Source organism: Columba livia, chromosome 13 (genome assembly GCF_036013475.1).
Source record: "Columba livia isolate bColLiv1 breed racing homer chromosome 13, bColLiv1.pat.W.v2, whole genome shotgun sequence".
NCBI classification, from domain to species: domain Eukaryota; kingdom Metazoa; phylum Chordata; class Aves; order Columbiformes; family Columbidae; genus Columba; species Columba livia.
The window spans coordinates 15436898-15451948 of record NC_088614.1 but is presented as its reverse complement, the minus strand read 5'-3'; the positions used below and the strand labels follow the sequence as shown (position 1 = coordinate 15451948).

Sequence of the window (15051 nt, the reverse complement as noted above, 5' to 3'; positions counted from 1 at the left end):
TAACAACATTTGCAAAACCGGTTACACAATGGAATATTTCGAAGACAGGAGGTTTTCAGTGCAAACGCTGCAGGTTTTTGCAATGCTGAGGTTGATGCCACAGCAGTTTCCCGGAGCCGGGGCCAGCCCTGCCCTCATCGAGATACCGCTGCCCTTATCAGGGGCCAGGGCCGGAGCCCCTCCAGCTCCCGGGACTCTGGGATCTCTCTCGGGGAGGGTCTGGGAGCTCGGTCCCCCCGCGGGCGGGGCAGAGGCCGGGCCTGCGAGACGTGCCGGCGCTCCCGTGCGCAACCCCAGTGCTAAAGCGCCATATGGCTGCGCGGGCCCCGGGAACTGTGCCCGGTAAATACTCCCCACTGCGAGGAGCGCCCTCCGGCTTTAGGGAGCAGCCCCGGAGGAATGAGCCCGCGCTGAAGGACAGCCACCCGCGGGAAAGCTTATCCCCGCGAGGCGGGCAGCGGGCCCTGGGAAAGCCGGCGGCAGCCCCGCAGTGCCGGGGGAGCCGCCGCGGGGAAGCGGCAAGAAGCGAGCGGTCCCTTCGGGGAGGCCAGCCAGACTCCGCCACGCTTCAGCGGAGCGCGGAGCACGGAGCACAGCCAGAGGGCCCGGGAGGAGCGGGCTGAGCCGCCGCCGCCGCGCAGCGGGGCGCCGGGCTGCGCTTCCAGTCGGTCACAGCCACCGCCTGTTGCCGGGCAAGGGGTTTCCACGGGGAGCGGCCCGGCGGTCACCGCAAGCATCTCGCCCGGGCCACCTGCTAGGGCTGCCAGGGTGACGAGTGGCCGCGCCGTGGGGCGGGGCAGCTCCTCCCCGCCACCACCGGAGGTGGGGCCGGGCGGTGCCGTGGGCAGCGGCGGCATTTCGCGCAGGGTCGCGGTTCCTCGCAGCAGCGCTCGACTCACAGCAGCGAGGGACGGCCGCTCGCCCGGAGATGACAGACGCCCTGCCGCCCCGCGGCTGCCAGGCGGCGGAGCCGGCGGAGGACGGCTACTTTCGGAAGGTGGGAGGCGCGGCGAGAGGCTCGGGGGCGGTGGGCTCTGGGCTGTGGGCCCGAGGCAGCCCCCTCCGTGGGCATTTCGGGGTTGGCGGTGCCCTGTCCGCCGCTCGTGGGCTGCTTTCTCCTGGGCGGAGCGCCGTGAGCCCCGTCCCGCGGCGGCGGGGAGCTGCTCTGGGGGAGGGAAGGGAGGCGAGACGGGGCTGTGGCTGAGCGCGTCTGCCTGGCCGGGGACAGGGGGTGTCGGGGGACAGGGGGCGTCCGGCGCCGGGCTCTGGCTGGGGGGGGACGCACTGCGCGGGCGGGCGGGGCGCTCCGCGGGATCCGGGGTGGCCGCAGCCCGACAGCCGGCGGCGGGACCCTTCACTGTCCCTGGGCCAGGCTTCACTTTGCAGGATAGGTGCACTCGTACCTCTAGGAAATAAATGAAATGTCACCTTTTCCCTCCTCCCCGCAGTCTTTCGTGTTCGCTCCTCACCGCGTCCCCTCGCTCGCTCTCTAGTAAATCTTCCTGGGTACCTGTAAGAAAGTTTGCTGGAGTAAGGCAGTGAAGTTAATAAACTCGTTAGGAAGTTTTTAATGAAGATCTGCCCTAATTACTTTTCAGACTGAGTGGGAGGCTTATGCCATAACCTGCACCTGAATTCTTTTGTGCACAACAGTAATTATAGTTAAGTATCGCCTGTAATTCAGCCCTGTGGGCTCCTGTGAACTTCACTGGCGGTAAAGGGCGTAAGTGCCGCTTTCGCGGAGCTTTGATTCCACCTTCCCTCGCTGTTTTTAAGTTCTCTGCGCCTGTGAATTTTGTTAATGGGCTTCAAATAGGGGCGTAGGTACGCGGGTGTTTCGGTGTACATTCTGTAACCGAGACCATAAACTGTTTATTCTATGGAGGAAAAAAAAAAGCCTTATGCATCAGGTTGTTGCTGCTCACCTCTGCACAAAAATATCTTTACGATGCACTTCAGCTGCCACCTGGATGACCCAGTAGGAAGGCACGTAGGCTTTGCTTTGTTGCCCTGTTTACAGGATGTTTGGGTTTTGCCCCTAGTAGTCACCAAATTCATAAGCCTGCAGGAGCTTAAGCAACAATATGGCCCTTCAGCAGAGGAACTGTTTTGCAGCTGAAAAGAGCAAAGTTTTACCTGTGCCAGCCATGCTGCAAGGAATTGCTGCTGCCGCATAAATAACTGGACAGGCTGAAGCAAAACTTTGACCCAGTCTTGTCTGGTTTCTTCATTTGAGTAATCCTGCTATAATATTTGATGAGTCGTCCATAGCAGGAAATCACGAAGTGTGGCAAAGCTGTAATGATTTAGAGTTTTCACAGCTATGTTTTCTATTGTATAGGGTCTTTGTAGGCTGCCTTGAGGTATGTTAATAAAAAAGCTAACTTTTCATGAACTTGTCAAGTTTGTTAAATTAGATAAATCAAGTCTTCCACCTGTTTGTTTTTACTGATGGGGACTAACTGAAGTTTAATAGCCAAGTTGCGCTTCCTATATCTTCTGCACTCACACTTGCTAAAGGACTGAGTTTATTCTCCATTAAATTGTTGTATGTTAGGGTTAAGTTGACTGAAACAGCATTAGATCAGTGTAAACCCCATATCCTGGACAGGAATAATTTTTTTCTCGTATATGAAAATATAATAAGATCACTTTTATACCTAAACATGAGCATCTTTCCCACTTCTGAATTATGTCTTAAAGCAGTAGAAAATGGATATGAATGTGATATTAAATAAATCTGGGTGAGCCAGTGTTGCAGTGGAACATTCTTCCCTCTGTTCACTCAGGTCTTTGAGAGGATCATCCAGCTCATAAGTATCTTTAATCTTTGCGAACTGCAGATCAGGCTAGATGCTCAAAGCCTTCTGTCCCTAAAAGTCAGATGTAAGCAGCAAACCAGTATTCCTTGTCATACATTAGTTGAATGGTCTCAAAGATCAGAGCTTTAATTCTGACTTAGTAGTTCTAGGAGAAAGGCGAGGGGGAGGGTGGAAACCAACCAAACCCCAAAACAATCCCACTCCTGGAATCTTGACCAGATAAGCTGTGAACCCAAGGAGATTGTTTGGACATATGATCTTCAGGCCTTACATGTTCATCTGAATGGTATGCTGGACTATTTAATGTCACTGAAACTAATCACTGAGCTGTTCATGTCTGTCTTCCCCCTACCACCTCCAAGCTCCTTATATCGCTTTCCCTTCTCTTATTAAAACCACACTACTGTTTGTTTTCCTGAAAAGATCTGAGGGTTTGTTTACCAGTTTTGTTGGTGTAGAACCACATCAATTTCCAAGGCTAGTCCTCGTGTCTTTAGATCAAAAGACATTTGCTTAATTGACCTTTTTAGTCTATAAGCTATGGAGCAAGGTGAAAACACTTGCTTTGTACCAGTTCTGCTCACAAAAGGGCTTTCAAGCGCTATTCACACAACGAGGTTGCCTGCTGTACTTTGCAAGAATATTGTGCACAATGAAATTTTATAATTGAGGAAAAACTGAGCAGTTCATACAACATCCATTTGTTTTAGACTCTCATATTTTCTTTTGATAAATGGGTTACTGTGGGAAATATGCCTGAAGTTTGTATAGTGCCCTTTTGTGTGTTATGTTTTTTGAAGTCTTAAATATAGGATACCAGAAAACAACCCTCAGTATCCCCAGAATGCAATATGTAAAGTAACTTATTTATTTAATTCTTGCTTAGCGCCTTTTCTTCCTGTAGGGAGGTGGCCCTGTAAAACTATGACTGGCTCTGTGTAAAGGGCCATGACCAGAAGCGGGGAAACAGATACGCAGTCTTGTTTCCTGCTTGGACTTCTGTTGCCACACTAGAAAGTTCGGGTTGCTGTGATACTGCCAGGTGAGTCTGAGATATGATGGGTGGCAGCTCCTGCAGGCTGCTTGCACCATTCCTCAGACTCCCTCTCTGCATTCCCTTCCAGCAATGTCAGAGCTGCTCTGTAGGGACCTTTTTCTCTTTGTTTTCCTCTTTCCCTTACCCCATCTCTGTCCATGATCTCCTTTTTCCCCATGGCTTTTAAGGAAATTACTGTGCAGCCACACAGTGCGTATACAACTTTGTCAGTGCTGCCCCTGTTCCCTTCCTCTTACATCTCCCCTCCAAAACAACCCTCTTTAGTCATTTGATTAGCTGCAACCAAACTTGTGAGAAGGATTTCCGTTTTAAAAACCAACCAAACAACAACAACAAATTCTTGCTGGTGTCCTGAAGATGATATGGCAAGGTGGAAGAAGCACCTTAACTTTCCATCAAAAAGATGGAGCTTTTGTCCAGAAGTTTTTACTTCCTGGGAAGATAACGCACCAGGAAACTGGTTCTGCTACTGTTTTGTTTGTCTTAACCATCACGTGCAGTAGCTTATTTTAGTGTATTCTACGGTACATCGCCAGGGCAAACTGTACCTGCAGTTGGGTGGTGCAAGCGCTCTTGGACCTTCAGTCTCGTGCCTCGATGTCGTCTGTGAGGAGTTCCACATTCTTTCATTATTACTGGCAGCAACTTGTGAATCAACCACGTGTATCCTGCATGTCCAGCCAAATTCTGCTCCCGATCTTTCTTCCCTATGAAAGAGTCTGTGGTCAGCAGAAAATAATGACAAAATTAATGATCAGAGCAAAGAACAATTTGTTTTAAAAGCAGAGCAAGGCATTTAGACAGGAATGATTTTTCAACAGACTGATAGTAATTAAAGCTGGTCTGTCCTCATGGGCTGCTTTGCTTATGTGAGATGCTTCTCCCACCTCTGGGGAAGGTATTTTGTAAGCCTGGCATGGCTCTGTGATTGTTTGACCTCTCAAGACCTCTTCTTGTGGGAGAAACAACTCTCTTTTTCAAGCTGTTTTCCCCTTCTTTATTTTTTTTCTCCTTTTTTTTTTTTTTTGTTTTCATTACAGCACACCACCAGACTTAACCAGTAAGTTTTCACAAAGTAAATATCCCCAAAACATGTCAGTACAAAAAACTGAGGATATGTATATAGCAGTACTCATCCAGTCACAGGATCTAACGCTTGCATGGTGATCTATTAGTAGGGCTATGCCTGCCCCATTTTTGGTTTGTGGTTTGTTTGTTTTCTTTTGGGTGGGTAGGAGCAGAGCAAGGAGGAGATATCTAGCAAGTTCTTTCTAATATATCTTTCCCATGTTGCTTTACTGCTTTGCAACACCTTATGCAGACTGTAATTTTCAAATTCCCTAATTGGTCAGGAAGTTGCAATAAATGATTAGAAAAAGCCGTAGTTCATTTTCCAAGGTTACCCTTTCTGTAGCTCTCCAAGCATCTGCTGGTGGAGCACTCACGGTTGTTTTGGATAGCAGTCCATTGTGCTACACGGAGGCAGAGCAGTAGGACAGCTAGCTTAATGAATCTTTAGATTCTGATCAGTTTAATGAAGATGCTTATTTTCTTTTCCCTTTACTTAAAGCTTTGGTTCCATCTGTGAGGCTAGGTACTTAGATACAGACCAAGCTGATGATTCAAAAAGACAGTATATATTAGTCCTCCATGTCAGGGGAAAAGGCTAAAACCAGAAAACAAGCAGTTCCCTAAACAAAGGACCAGGCTGAAAATGATGATAGGTATGGTAATCAGCTCATGAATCAGCACTTCCCTAATTAACTCTCTCTGCTTCCCCTCCTTAGCTTTCGGGGTTTCTTCTGCAGGGCTTCCCCCAAACTGTGGTTAAAGTGCCAGTTTACCAGCCTGCTACACCTGCGCTTCCACTGGGGTTCTTTATAGTCATTAGTAGCCAGGCAACCATCAACATTAGCATTGACACAGGAATATTTATTTGCCTATTTATTCTCTTTCCATTTTCCTGAAGCGGCAGAAACAATGTTGTGATGATTCACACTCCACATCCTTCCATATCCACTCATTATATACCAAGTCATGAAACCTAAAACTGAAAGTAGGGCTTCATGCGAAACTAAGAGTCATCTTACTTAGTCAAGAGACAGACATCTCTGATGAAATACTAATATTCCTTCTGCTTAGTGAGTGGTGTGACAAGATGGAGTATTGTATAGAAAAAATGTATTTAGAATTTAATACAACAATTAGTTCTAAAATTTTATATTCATCTTTGGGGCCAGGCAGTTAGAACTGTAAAATACTTGTTCGTGGCACAAGTATGCCAGGCTCTGCAAGACCAGATCTTCCTCCTCCCTCTCCTGCCTTATTTTAAACTCAGATAAAACTTCTGCTATTGAAAGACTTGCAGTATAGAGCTAAAATTTCAAATTGAACTAGTAGAAACATGCGAAGAGAAACTTTTAACTACCGTAGTAGAAGGTAAGGAAATAAACTTGATAATTTAGCAGGATTTCAGACCAGTTCTAGAAATACTGGTGTGAATCATGCTGTTTACAACAATGGCTATTACAGCCAAAGAAGTTATGTGCGTAAGTTAAATTACATACATTTAAATATCTGGAGGATATGGCCATTTGCGTACACTACTGGGCTTGACAAGCAGCACAGGTTGCGCTGTCTGGAAAGGAATGTTTTATTTTAAGTAAGGCGCACCCAGTTTCAACTCTGTGTCACCTTCAGACAGTGTGTGGCTCATCTTAAAGAGTTCAAACCACTACTTTATAAATCATATTTATGTTAATTTCAAATGCTTACTGTGGTTACTCATTGTCTGGCAAACAGTCATGATTTTTGTGTCCATCACAACTGGATTTTTGATATTAAAAAAAATACTTCTGTCTTAAAGAACTTCCTGGCATCCAAATTAAATAAAACTACTTCTTTATTTGGGACCCACACTTTTGAGAGCGGTTTTCCTTCTATGGTAGGTAATTTCTCAAGACCTAGAGCCAAAACTTGGAAAATGACAAAGATTTTGCTTACACCTCTTAGAATGGGGGATTTTAAGGCTCTTTCAGATGGGAGGTAGATGCTGGTGCCTTGTACACAGGTAAGATACTGTCCATCCATAGTAAACCTGGAGTACCTGACTACAGGCTTGCCAGCTACCCTCTCCGCCCCCAAGTAATCTGTAGAATAAAATCTCCCCCAAATCCCAGTTAAGTGCCAGGCAGTCAGTCAGCTGCCCCCTTGCTCTGCCCCCTTGCTCTGCCCCCTTGCTCTGCCCCCTTGCTCTGCCCCCTTGCTCTGCCCCCTTGCTCTGCCCCCTTGCTCTGCCCCCTTGCTCTGCCCCCTTGCTGGCTGTGCTGGGCCTGACAGAGACAACGCAACACTGAGATCCCACAGGCACTCACAATACAACTGATTGATTGCCAAATAAGCGTGTGGGGGATAATGTTTATGAAGTTTAAAATAAAATGCAGTGGGATATCCTGCCATCTAAGCTCGGGCATTGGTTCTAACAAGAGATGAGCAGCAATCCCGTTGGAATCTGTCAGCACGCCCCATGAATTAGTCAGAGGATTGCAGTCAAACATGCGGGCCCTGCGCAGGCCGGCTTTAGCAAGAGGTGCATGTTTATTTATCCAGAATCAGTGTCTCTTTCTTTCAAGATGTTACCCAACTAGGTACATAAATAACATATGGCAATAACGTATAACTCTTGTGCAGGTCTTGCCCCTGATAATGATATATTAAAAACATATCAGCTTCCTGATTCTGCAGTTCAACAATACTATTCAACCAAGCAGGAAGAAATAAAGTAACTAGCTAACTGAACTTCAGGTTTTAAAAAGCTTTTATTGGTTCAGGAGCTAAGGATAATAGTAGTTAAGCACTGTAAACACTTCTTTTTGAAGTGCAGCTGTGCTCTGAGGGGAGAAAAGAAAAGGTTCTAAAAGTGATAGCTGAGTTTACTCTTTGTCTTCATAGCAGAGTTACTCAATTGACTTGTCTTTCCCCCACAAATGTCAGCAATGAAAGCTTAAATTCTACTCAATTCTTGGTCATTTTTGCAACTTCCTTACTAATAACTGTCCTTTTGTTGCTATTTAGTTAATAGTTTTACTCATAGTGTGTAAGCCAGACTAAAATCTCGCTCACTCTCGAAGTTGTCTTGGCTCAGCAAAGAAATAAACAGTAATTAAAAGAAGCATCTAGCATCTTGTTGACAAGAGATGAAACAGTAGGTGTGGAAATAGCTGGGAAGTTTGGCTGCCAGATATTGTAATGAACTGAACATTAGCATTCTTGAGATTGTCCAGATGTGAACCAAGCACAAATGCTGTCTGGGAAAGGGATCTTCTACATGGAGGAAAAAAAAAATGAAGCACTTCCTTAAAGCACTCTGCTAAATAACTTTTTAATACACGGAATTTGTGCTTTACACAAGGAGAAATCTCCCCCAGACTGTGTATTTCCTGTGTTTTTCAGATATTGGTTATTTTCACTGTCCTCTATACAGACTTCCACCCATCAGTTTTCTGGCAGTCTGATTACAATGAAGAGTTTAAGTCTGCAAATGAACACAAACTAGCTGAGTGGCCCCATCCCCTGGGCAGGAGATGTAAAAAGCAATGTTTTCTAAAAGGTAAAATAAGAGTCCCTTGTAGGCCTTGAGAAGTAAATGGGAGGTGTATGCTTGCAGCAGGGGAGCCCATCCTGAAAACAGACTCCTCTATCCACAAGGAGCCTTTCATCAAGGAGACAGAAGTGCAGGACTCCCAGGCACACTGGAGGTGATGTGGATACCTCAGTCTGTCAGTGCTGTGTCCTCTTAGGTCGCCAGGCTGTTTTTTGCATTGAAGCTTCATACAGAGATAAGTGGCTGGTCCTGAAATGCAGGGGAACATTTCTGCCATTTTTTCTCTTTGCACAGGGTTTAAGATCATAGCAGTTTTGCATTCATGGTCTAATGGGAGCTTGTTTGATTTCTGGGCTGGAGCTTGATCAAAGGTCCACTGAAATAAACACACCACTTCTACTCAGCTTCACAGGCCTGGGAATCAGGCAGCTGATCTTCCTGAAAAATTTCCCAGAAGTAGAGCTGTAAAGAAGCATTTAAATGATGTCATGAAACTTGTTGGGCACACACAAGGGCAGGGAGTTCTGGAAAGAAGCTGCAGCTTTACAGAGAAAGTGAAGACAAGGGCACAGCAAGGATACATTTTAGAAAGATGCCTGGATTAAGTGGTCGAGAAAGAAGCTGGAAGAAAGCATCACAGATCTGTGCCGCGATATAGACACAAAAGGCCCAAGAGGAGAATCAAGTATTCAAACTGAATGCAAAAAGCAAGAGGATATAATTGACATGGTTCAAATGAAAAATGTCATGGATAGAATGGAAGGAGAGAAGACTCTGGATACCAGTAGTAGAGACTATACAACACAAAATGAAGAAAAAGCAAAGTAGGAAAAACAGTAGCAGGCTAGAAACATAAATGGGCTAAGAGCAGAAAGCAACTTGTGGGTACAAGACCGTGTTGTACCTTTCAGTGTGCCTTGTTATGTCTCTGTGTATAAATGTGCGTAAAGGAGCATCAAGTATTTGGTAGTTAAAGCACTACTTTTAATCTGAGAGGAATGAATGTGCTTGCTACATGTGCATGTTTAAGAAGTTAGTCTGTGTATTGTGCTTGCTGCCAGTGCTTTCTCAAGGAAGAGAGTATATACCATGCATCCAAGTTTTGGGTTTCTGCTGTAATTGGTATTTTAATGCAGAAACATTTCTGTAATAGGAGTAATTTCATGTGGCATGTTTTTTTTTTTTAAAGTTATCTGGCAAATGGTGCTTCTGAAGATGTTTCACAAGCTTCTTGTCATTTTACTTGTTTATTATAAACTTTTCAAACTAGGGCTTTTAAAATTAACAATATTAGGCTATGTGCTTTTGCAGTTGAACTGCTGTCATCTGGATTGATAAGCTCATTTCTCTATTGCCAAGTCAATTTGCCTTCACTTGCCAACTCAAATAAGAACTGACCTTCAAGTTCTATTTAAATACTTTCTTTTGTTGTGCTGGTATGTCATTGCCTGACCACTCAGAGCTTGTTGAGAGACTTCTAAATGCTGTTATATAAAACCCAATTTTTTCTAGTCAAAACTAGGAGGAAGAGACCCAAAATAGTACATAATTTAGTGGCTGGAGTACTTGAGGGAAGACTTCTATCAAACAGATCTGAGTCTCCTTCTTGTGTCATACATCATCCAGTAGGACCCTGATAAGTTTTGTAATGATACCCAGCAAGGCCGCTCAGTAGGACAGGCTTTATTTAAGGGTAAGCCTTAAACCAGAGTGGTCTTATTTGCTTCAGAATCAGTAGTTAAGGCTGCAGGGATGTGCTGGTTTGCTATAAATGAGTATTAATGTTCAAAGTTATTTTATACTTTAAGAAAAGGGAGGCGAGACAAAGAATAAAAAAATGGAAGTGAAACTTCTAGTGTATTTAAAAAACATGTTAAGATTGTATTTCTCTCAAAAACAACAACAACAAAAAGACAAACATGTAGCCCTAATTGTCTGTAACAGTTACAGCTTGCCAGGGCTCACCAGAGTACAACGGCTCAGTCCTGCTCAAACGCAGGTTGCAGTACTTTGAGTTGCATTCTTGTGAATTCCAAATTTCATGCTTTACTTTTTAAGGGCTTCATTTGATGAGTATCTGAGGATATAATAGTCATTTCACCCTGTTAAGGTCTATTATTTCATATTCCATCTTATCCCACCTCATTTAATTTCCCATCTTGCTTGATACTTACTGAGTTATCAATACATAATCTTCGTTTAGCCAACAGGTAATGAGAAAGACTGATGGGCAGCTAAATCATTGCAGCTGGCATTGTGATCATATACAGATGAAATAACCTATAAATCTTATTGATATTACACATTTTTGGTGCCATATGCAAAGGTGGGTTAGGGCAGGGTACACTTAAAGATCCGAGAGCTTTTCCTGATTGTGCAGAAGTGCTGTGCAGATCATGAGTACTGTGCCAAAACTAAGTTTGAGATGTAAAGACAGGAACCTGGGGAAGGAGGGGTAGGAATTGTACTGAAGGTGTGAGCACCAGGAGGAACAAGAGCACAGATCCTTAGAAGGGTTCTCAAAACTGTGAGCAGTGGTGCCAGCAAAGCCTGTTTTCCGATAGAGTTACATTTCAAGGCTGCACAAATCCCAGTATGGAACTGTGATATTTTGCAAAGGTTAAGCAGAAGCTTTCATAGGAGTTACCGCCTTGCCAGATACTGTTTTTATGAAACATGTAGAAACTTAGTAACACAGTATCATGTTTTGTTGTAATTGGAAAACAGATTCAAAAGATTTCTAGGGGTGAACAGGCTGGCTCACACATGTACATAAGCTTTAAAACAAATATTTTCTGCCTGGATTTTAATGGGAAATGCTTTGATCATGGTGTTTCTTTCACTTTTAATGAGCAAGTTTGAGAAAAGAGACAATGGCAATGATTTGTCACTCATGTCAAGGTAATTAATTTGTATTCATACAGAAACCATGCCATTAAAGTTCATTCAAATTCAGTGTTACTCCTTTTTCAAAGTCTCTTCCAACAGCAACAACAAAAATGGTTTCCTTAATTCTAGGGATGTAATCCTCTTGCTGAGACTGGCCGAAGCAAACTGCAAAATCAAAGAGCTGTCCTAAACCAACAGATCTTGAGAGCAGTAAGAATGAGAGCTGGTGCTGAGAATCTGTTAAGGTACGTGTCGTGACTTCCTAGTTCTCTTCCCCAAGCAATTATTATTTTATTAAGTTTTTTAAGTCTCTTAGCTATTGCCTTTTCCAAGTCTGCCTAACTGCTCCCCTAACATACTGTATAAATTACTGCTGGATGCTCTGTGAATCTCCCTGGAGTTTTTTTAATGCTGTAGTTCTACAGAGTTCCTTATTACTTGCTCTCAAGTGCACTTGCAAAGCTGCTGTGTTGTAGCAAATGAGCTGAATGTTAGACTGCCTTATGTTGCTCTGTTTCATCAGCTTTATTGCTAGCGATAATGGGAAGTGAACCTTGCTGGATATTGTAATGAGTCTTTTTACAGTTTAAATAAAATAAAGGTATTGTCACTATGCTGGTTGCTTTTCCCAAGCTCCTTTAGATCTGTGCTCCTCAGTGGAAAGGACCATCAGTTGCATTATTTATTCCATGTAGTAACGATATAGGAATAGCAGGGTAGCACATATCTAATTTGAGCTGGGTTACAGTTGCCACCAAATTCTCCTACAGTTTGAGGTGACTGGAAGAGACTTTGCCCTTTATTCTGTTTTGTCCACCAAATCTTTTTCTAAGAAACATTTTCTTATGTGGCCGTCCCCATAGGAACAGCCTTATGTTGACCCTGTCCGGAGGCTATTATGTCCTCTCATTAACTGCTTAGCAAACAGCCCTGTAGCTTTCCAACAATCCATCCCTCGGTTACACAGAACTCAAAATTTCCCCAGTACTCATCTGCAATAGTCTCCTATGGCATCTGTTTCTCTGCAGCTGGAGGGATAATGGGTATCCAAGAACAAAATAGTCAATATACTTCCCTTAGAGAAGTGAAAATGTTTGTATAAATTCACTTATACTTGCCATTAATTGATAGGTTGCCCTTTGCCTGTCACCTGCCTTTATCTCCACTCTCAGCAAGAGAGGTGGTAGGTCCAAAGCTTATGTAGTTTTAGCTCTTGACTGACTACATTTTGCTTGGTTTTCTGGTCATTGACTTAAGGAGTAAGACTTCGTGTCTTTTGCTGCCTTTTGTATACATAGCAAAATTCTTATATCTGCTTTTGAAACTGAACACTGACCATTCAGTAGATGTTTCTGCATGCCAACTCAGGCATGTTTTGGAAAGGCTAAATGAGTAATATCAAGTGTGAACACTGGCTGCTCTAACATTCAACCTAAAGATGTCCTAAAGTTTGACTCCTGATACCAATATTAACTGCTAAAATTCCGAAGTTGCTATCAACAAGAGTGAGAACTAAGCCTGTTGGAAGAGTAGAGGAGCAGACTTGTGTCTAAGTTATTAAATATATAAAAGGAATTTGTACCTGTTAGACTATTAAAACTTGCTAGTTCTTTGAAAGAAGCGCTTTCAAAAGAACCTGACCACTATATAGTTCAGATGACTAGACATATGTACAGTCTCCTAAAGAAAAAGATAAATAAACAAGCTTCATGTTGTCAGATTCTATTTGCATTTCATCAGGTTTCAAGAGAAGCAAACCAGTTGCTGTCCACAAGGAGCCTCCTGCAACAGGACTTGAGGAAAAAACTGGAAATGCGGGTTTCTTTAGTTTGGGCTGAAAATAAATGCTAGGCTTGAAACAAATCATCCATATAGTGTAAAGACTTATGCTTAGAACTTCTGAAAGTCAACCTCTCTTTTTCATTGTCTTTTGTTCTGGAAGTTCTGAGTTAAAACTGAATTCAGAGTAGAGTTATGTGGATCTCAAGGATATCCCATTGCCCCTGCTGCTCTCTTCTGCTGTTTGTCATTACAAAGTATGTCTACAGTACAACAACATGAAGAGGTAATCAAGTGATACAATATCCTGAAATAAACCAATAAAAAAATCACCCAGAAATGCTCTGGAGGGCCAGATGCTAACATCCACTGTATCAGCAGTTCAGAATGTTATCATGTAAATATATAAATCGCAAAGGAAACGAGCAAACAAAAAAATCCCATTTGCATCCAACAAAATAAAATTAAAGAGAAAATTATATGGTATTTAAAGGAAACATATTTCTACCTTTATATTTGGTTGTAAAACAATCTGTAGTAACAGTTTTATGGGAAGGTTGTGTTACTTTATTGTTAAGATCAAAAGTCTCAGCAGATCCTTATTCAATTTACGAAGCGGGAAAATCTCTTTTGAAAAACTATCTCCTGATAGCCCCGTCTCCACCCTTGTAGCTTCTTCTAGGAAAAGATCACATAATGTAAAAATAGGATAGTGATTCTGTTTAAGATGCTTTAATTTTGTTGATTAACGTATCTGAAAATAAGCCTGACCCTTAATCACACACACAAAAAATAGCACATAGCAAACTTTCCATGTGTCTGTGTGCTGTTATCTGGAAACTATGCCAGGCTCTCTCCTGATAGAAAAACCTAATAAATTCTCAGACCTGAGGTTGTGTATCGTCTCTTAAGGAAGCTGAAAAATGCTGAGAATGCTAACAAGGAGGTCAGACGAACTTATGGACAAAACCTTTTCCTCGGCAGTAAAAAAAAATGTGTGTCTCTTTCTTTCTGCAGAGCAACTACCAACAACAAAGTACGAGAGCAGGTACTACTGGAACTGAGTTTTGTAAACTCAGACCTGCAGATCTTAAAGGAGGAATTGGAAGGACTGAATATCTCAGTAGAGGTTTATCAAAATACAGAGTAAGTATAAAGCTGTTACTCAATTATTAATAGATGTTCTGTTTACCAGTGGAAACAAAATTGTTTCTAGGTGAGTGTGAATGCTGGACAATAATAATGTGAAAGAACAGAGAACTTGATAGGAAGATAACATATTTGATGGTAGATTTGTTGACTAAGGGTTAGTCTACATATTTGTGTTTCACTTGGGAAAGGTATGTACTGCTAATCCTTAGATACGAAGTTCCTTTGTGGAGGAGAGTATTGCGAGAATTGAAAGCTCTTGGGGCTACACAGGGAGACACGTGGCACCCAGCAGAATTTCCAGTACTAGAATGGCTGATCGGTTCAGTGCACTCTGGAGTGAGCCAACCTGCTGAATGTTACAGGATCTGTTCTCAAATGCTGTGCATACAGCAGTCCTCTCTTTAGCTGGAAAGTAGATTTCCAACTTGGAGCTCAAAGCAGACTTGAGTAATCATTAAGGTGTGCACTTTTGTGAGAGAAATCTATACATTAGTTGGCAAAAACAGAGGAATTTGGAGTAGACCGAGTTGGAATTGTTCCAAGGTTTTTTCCAGCTTTAAAGAACATACTAAACTTCAAATTGCAATGGATTCCTCGAAGAGAAAATTTCAAAGTTAAAGATTGTGCACTGTCTGAATACTGAAATGTTTTCTGTATCGGATGTCTTGTTGCTCCTAAAACTAAACATTTACTATTTGATTTACGTTAGCAGCTCAATACACAAATTAAAGCGCTTCATATGAGGGGGC

The 15051-nt window shown here is 43.0% G+C and overlaps 1 protein-coding gene across 1 annotated transcript in view; it reads left to right on the top strand.

The window, feature by feature from the left end:
- Positions 1-270: 270 nt before the first annotated feature.
- The window catches only part of RHPN2 (rhophilin Rho GTPase binding protein 2), a 29831-nt gene continuing 15050 nt past the window's right edge, over positions 271-15051 (top strand). The window contains exons 1-3 of the mRNA XM_065028404.1: positions 271-997; positions 11501-11616; positions 14168-14296. Of these exons, the coding sequence (XP_064884476.1) occupies positions 929-997; positions 11501-11616; positions 14168-14296 (314 nt within the window). The 5' untranslated portion in view covers positions 271-928. The remainder of the gene's footprint in view (positions 998-11500; positions 11617-14167; positions 14297-15051) is intronic.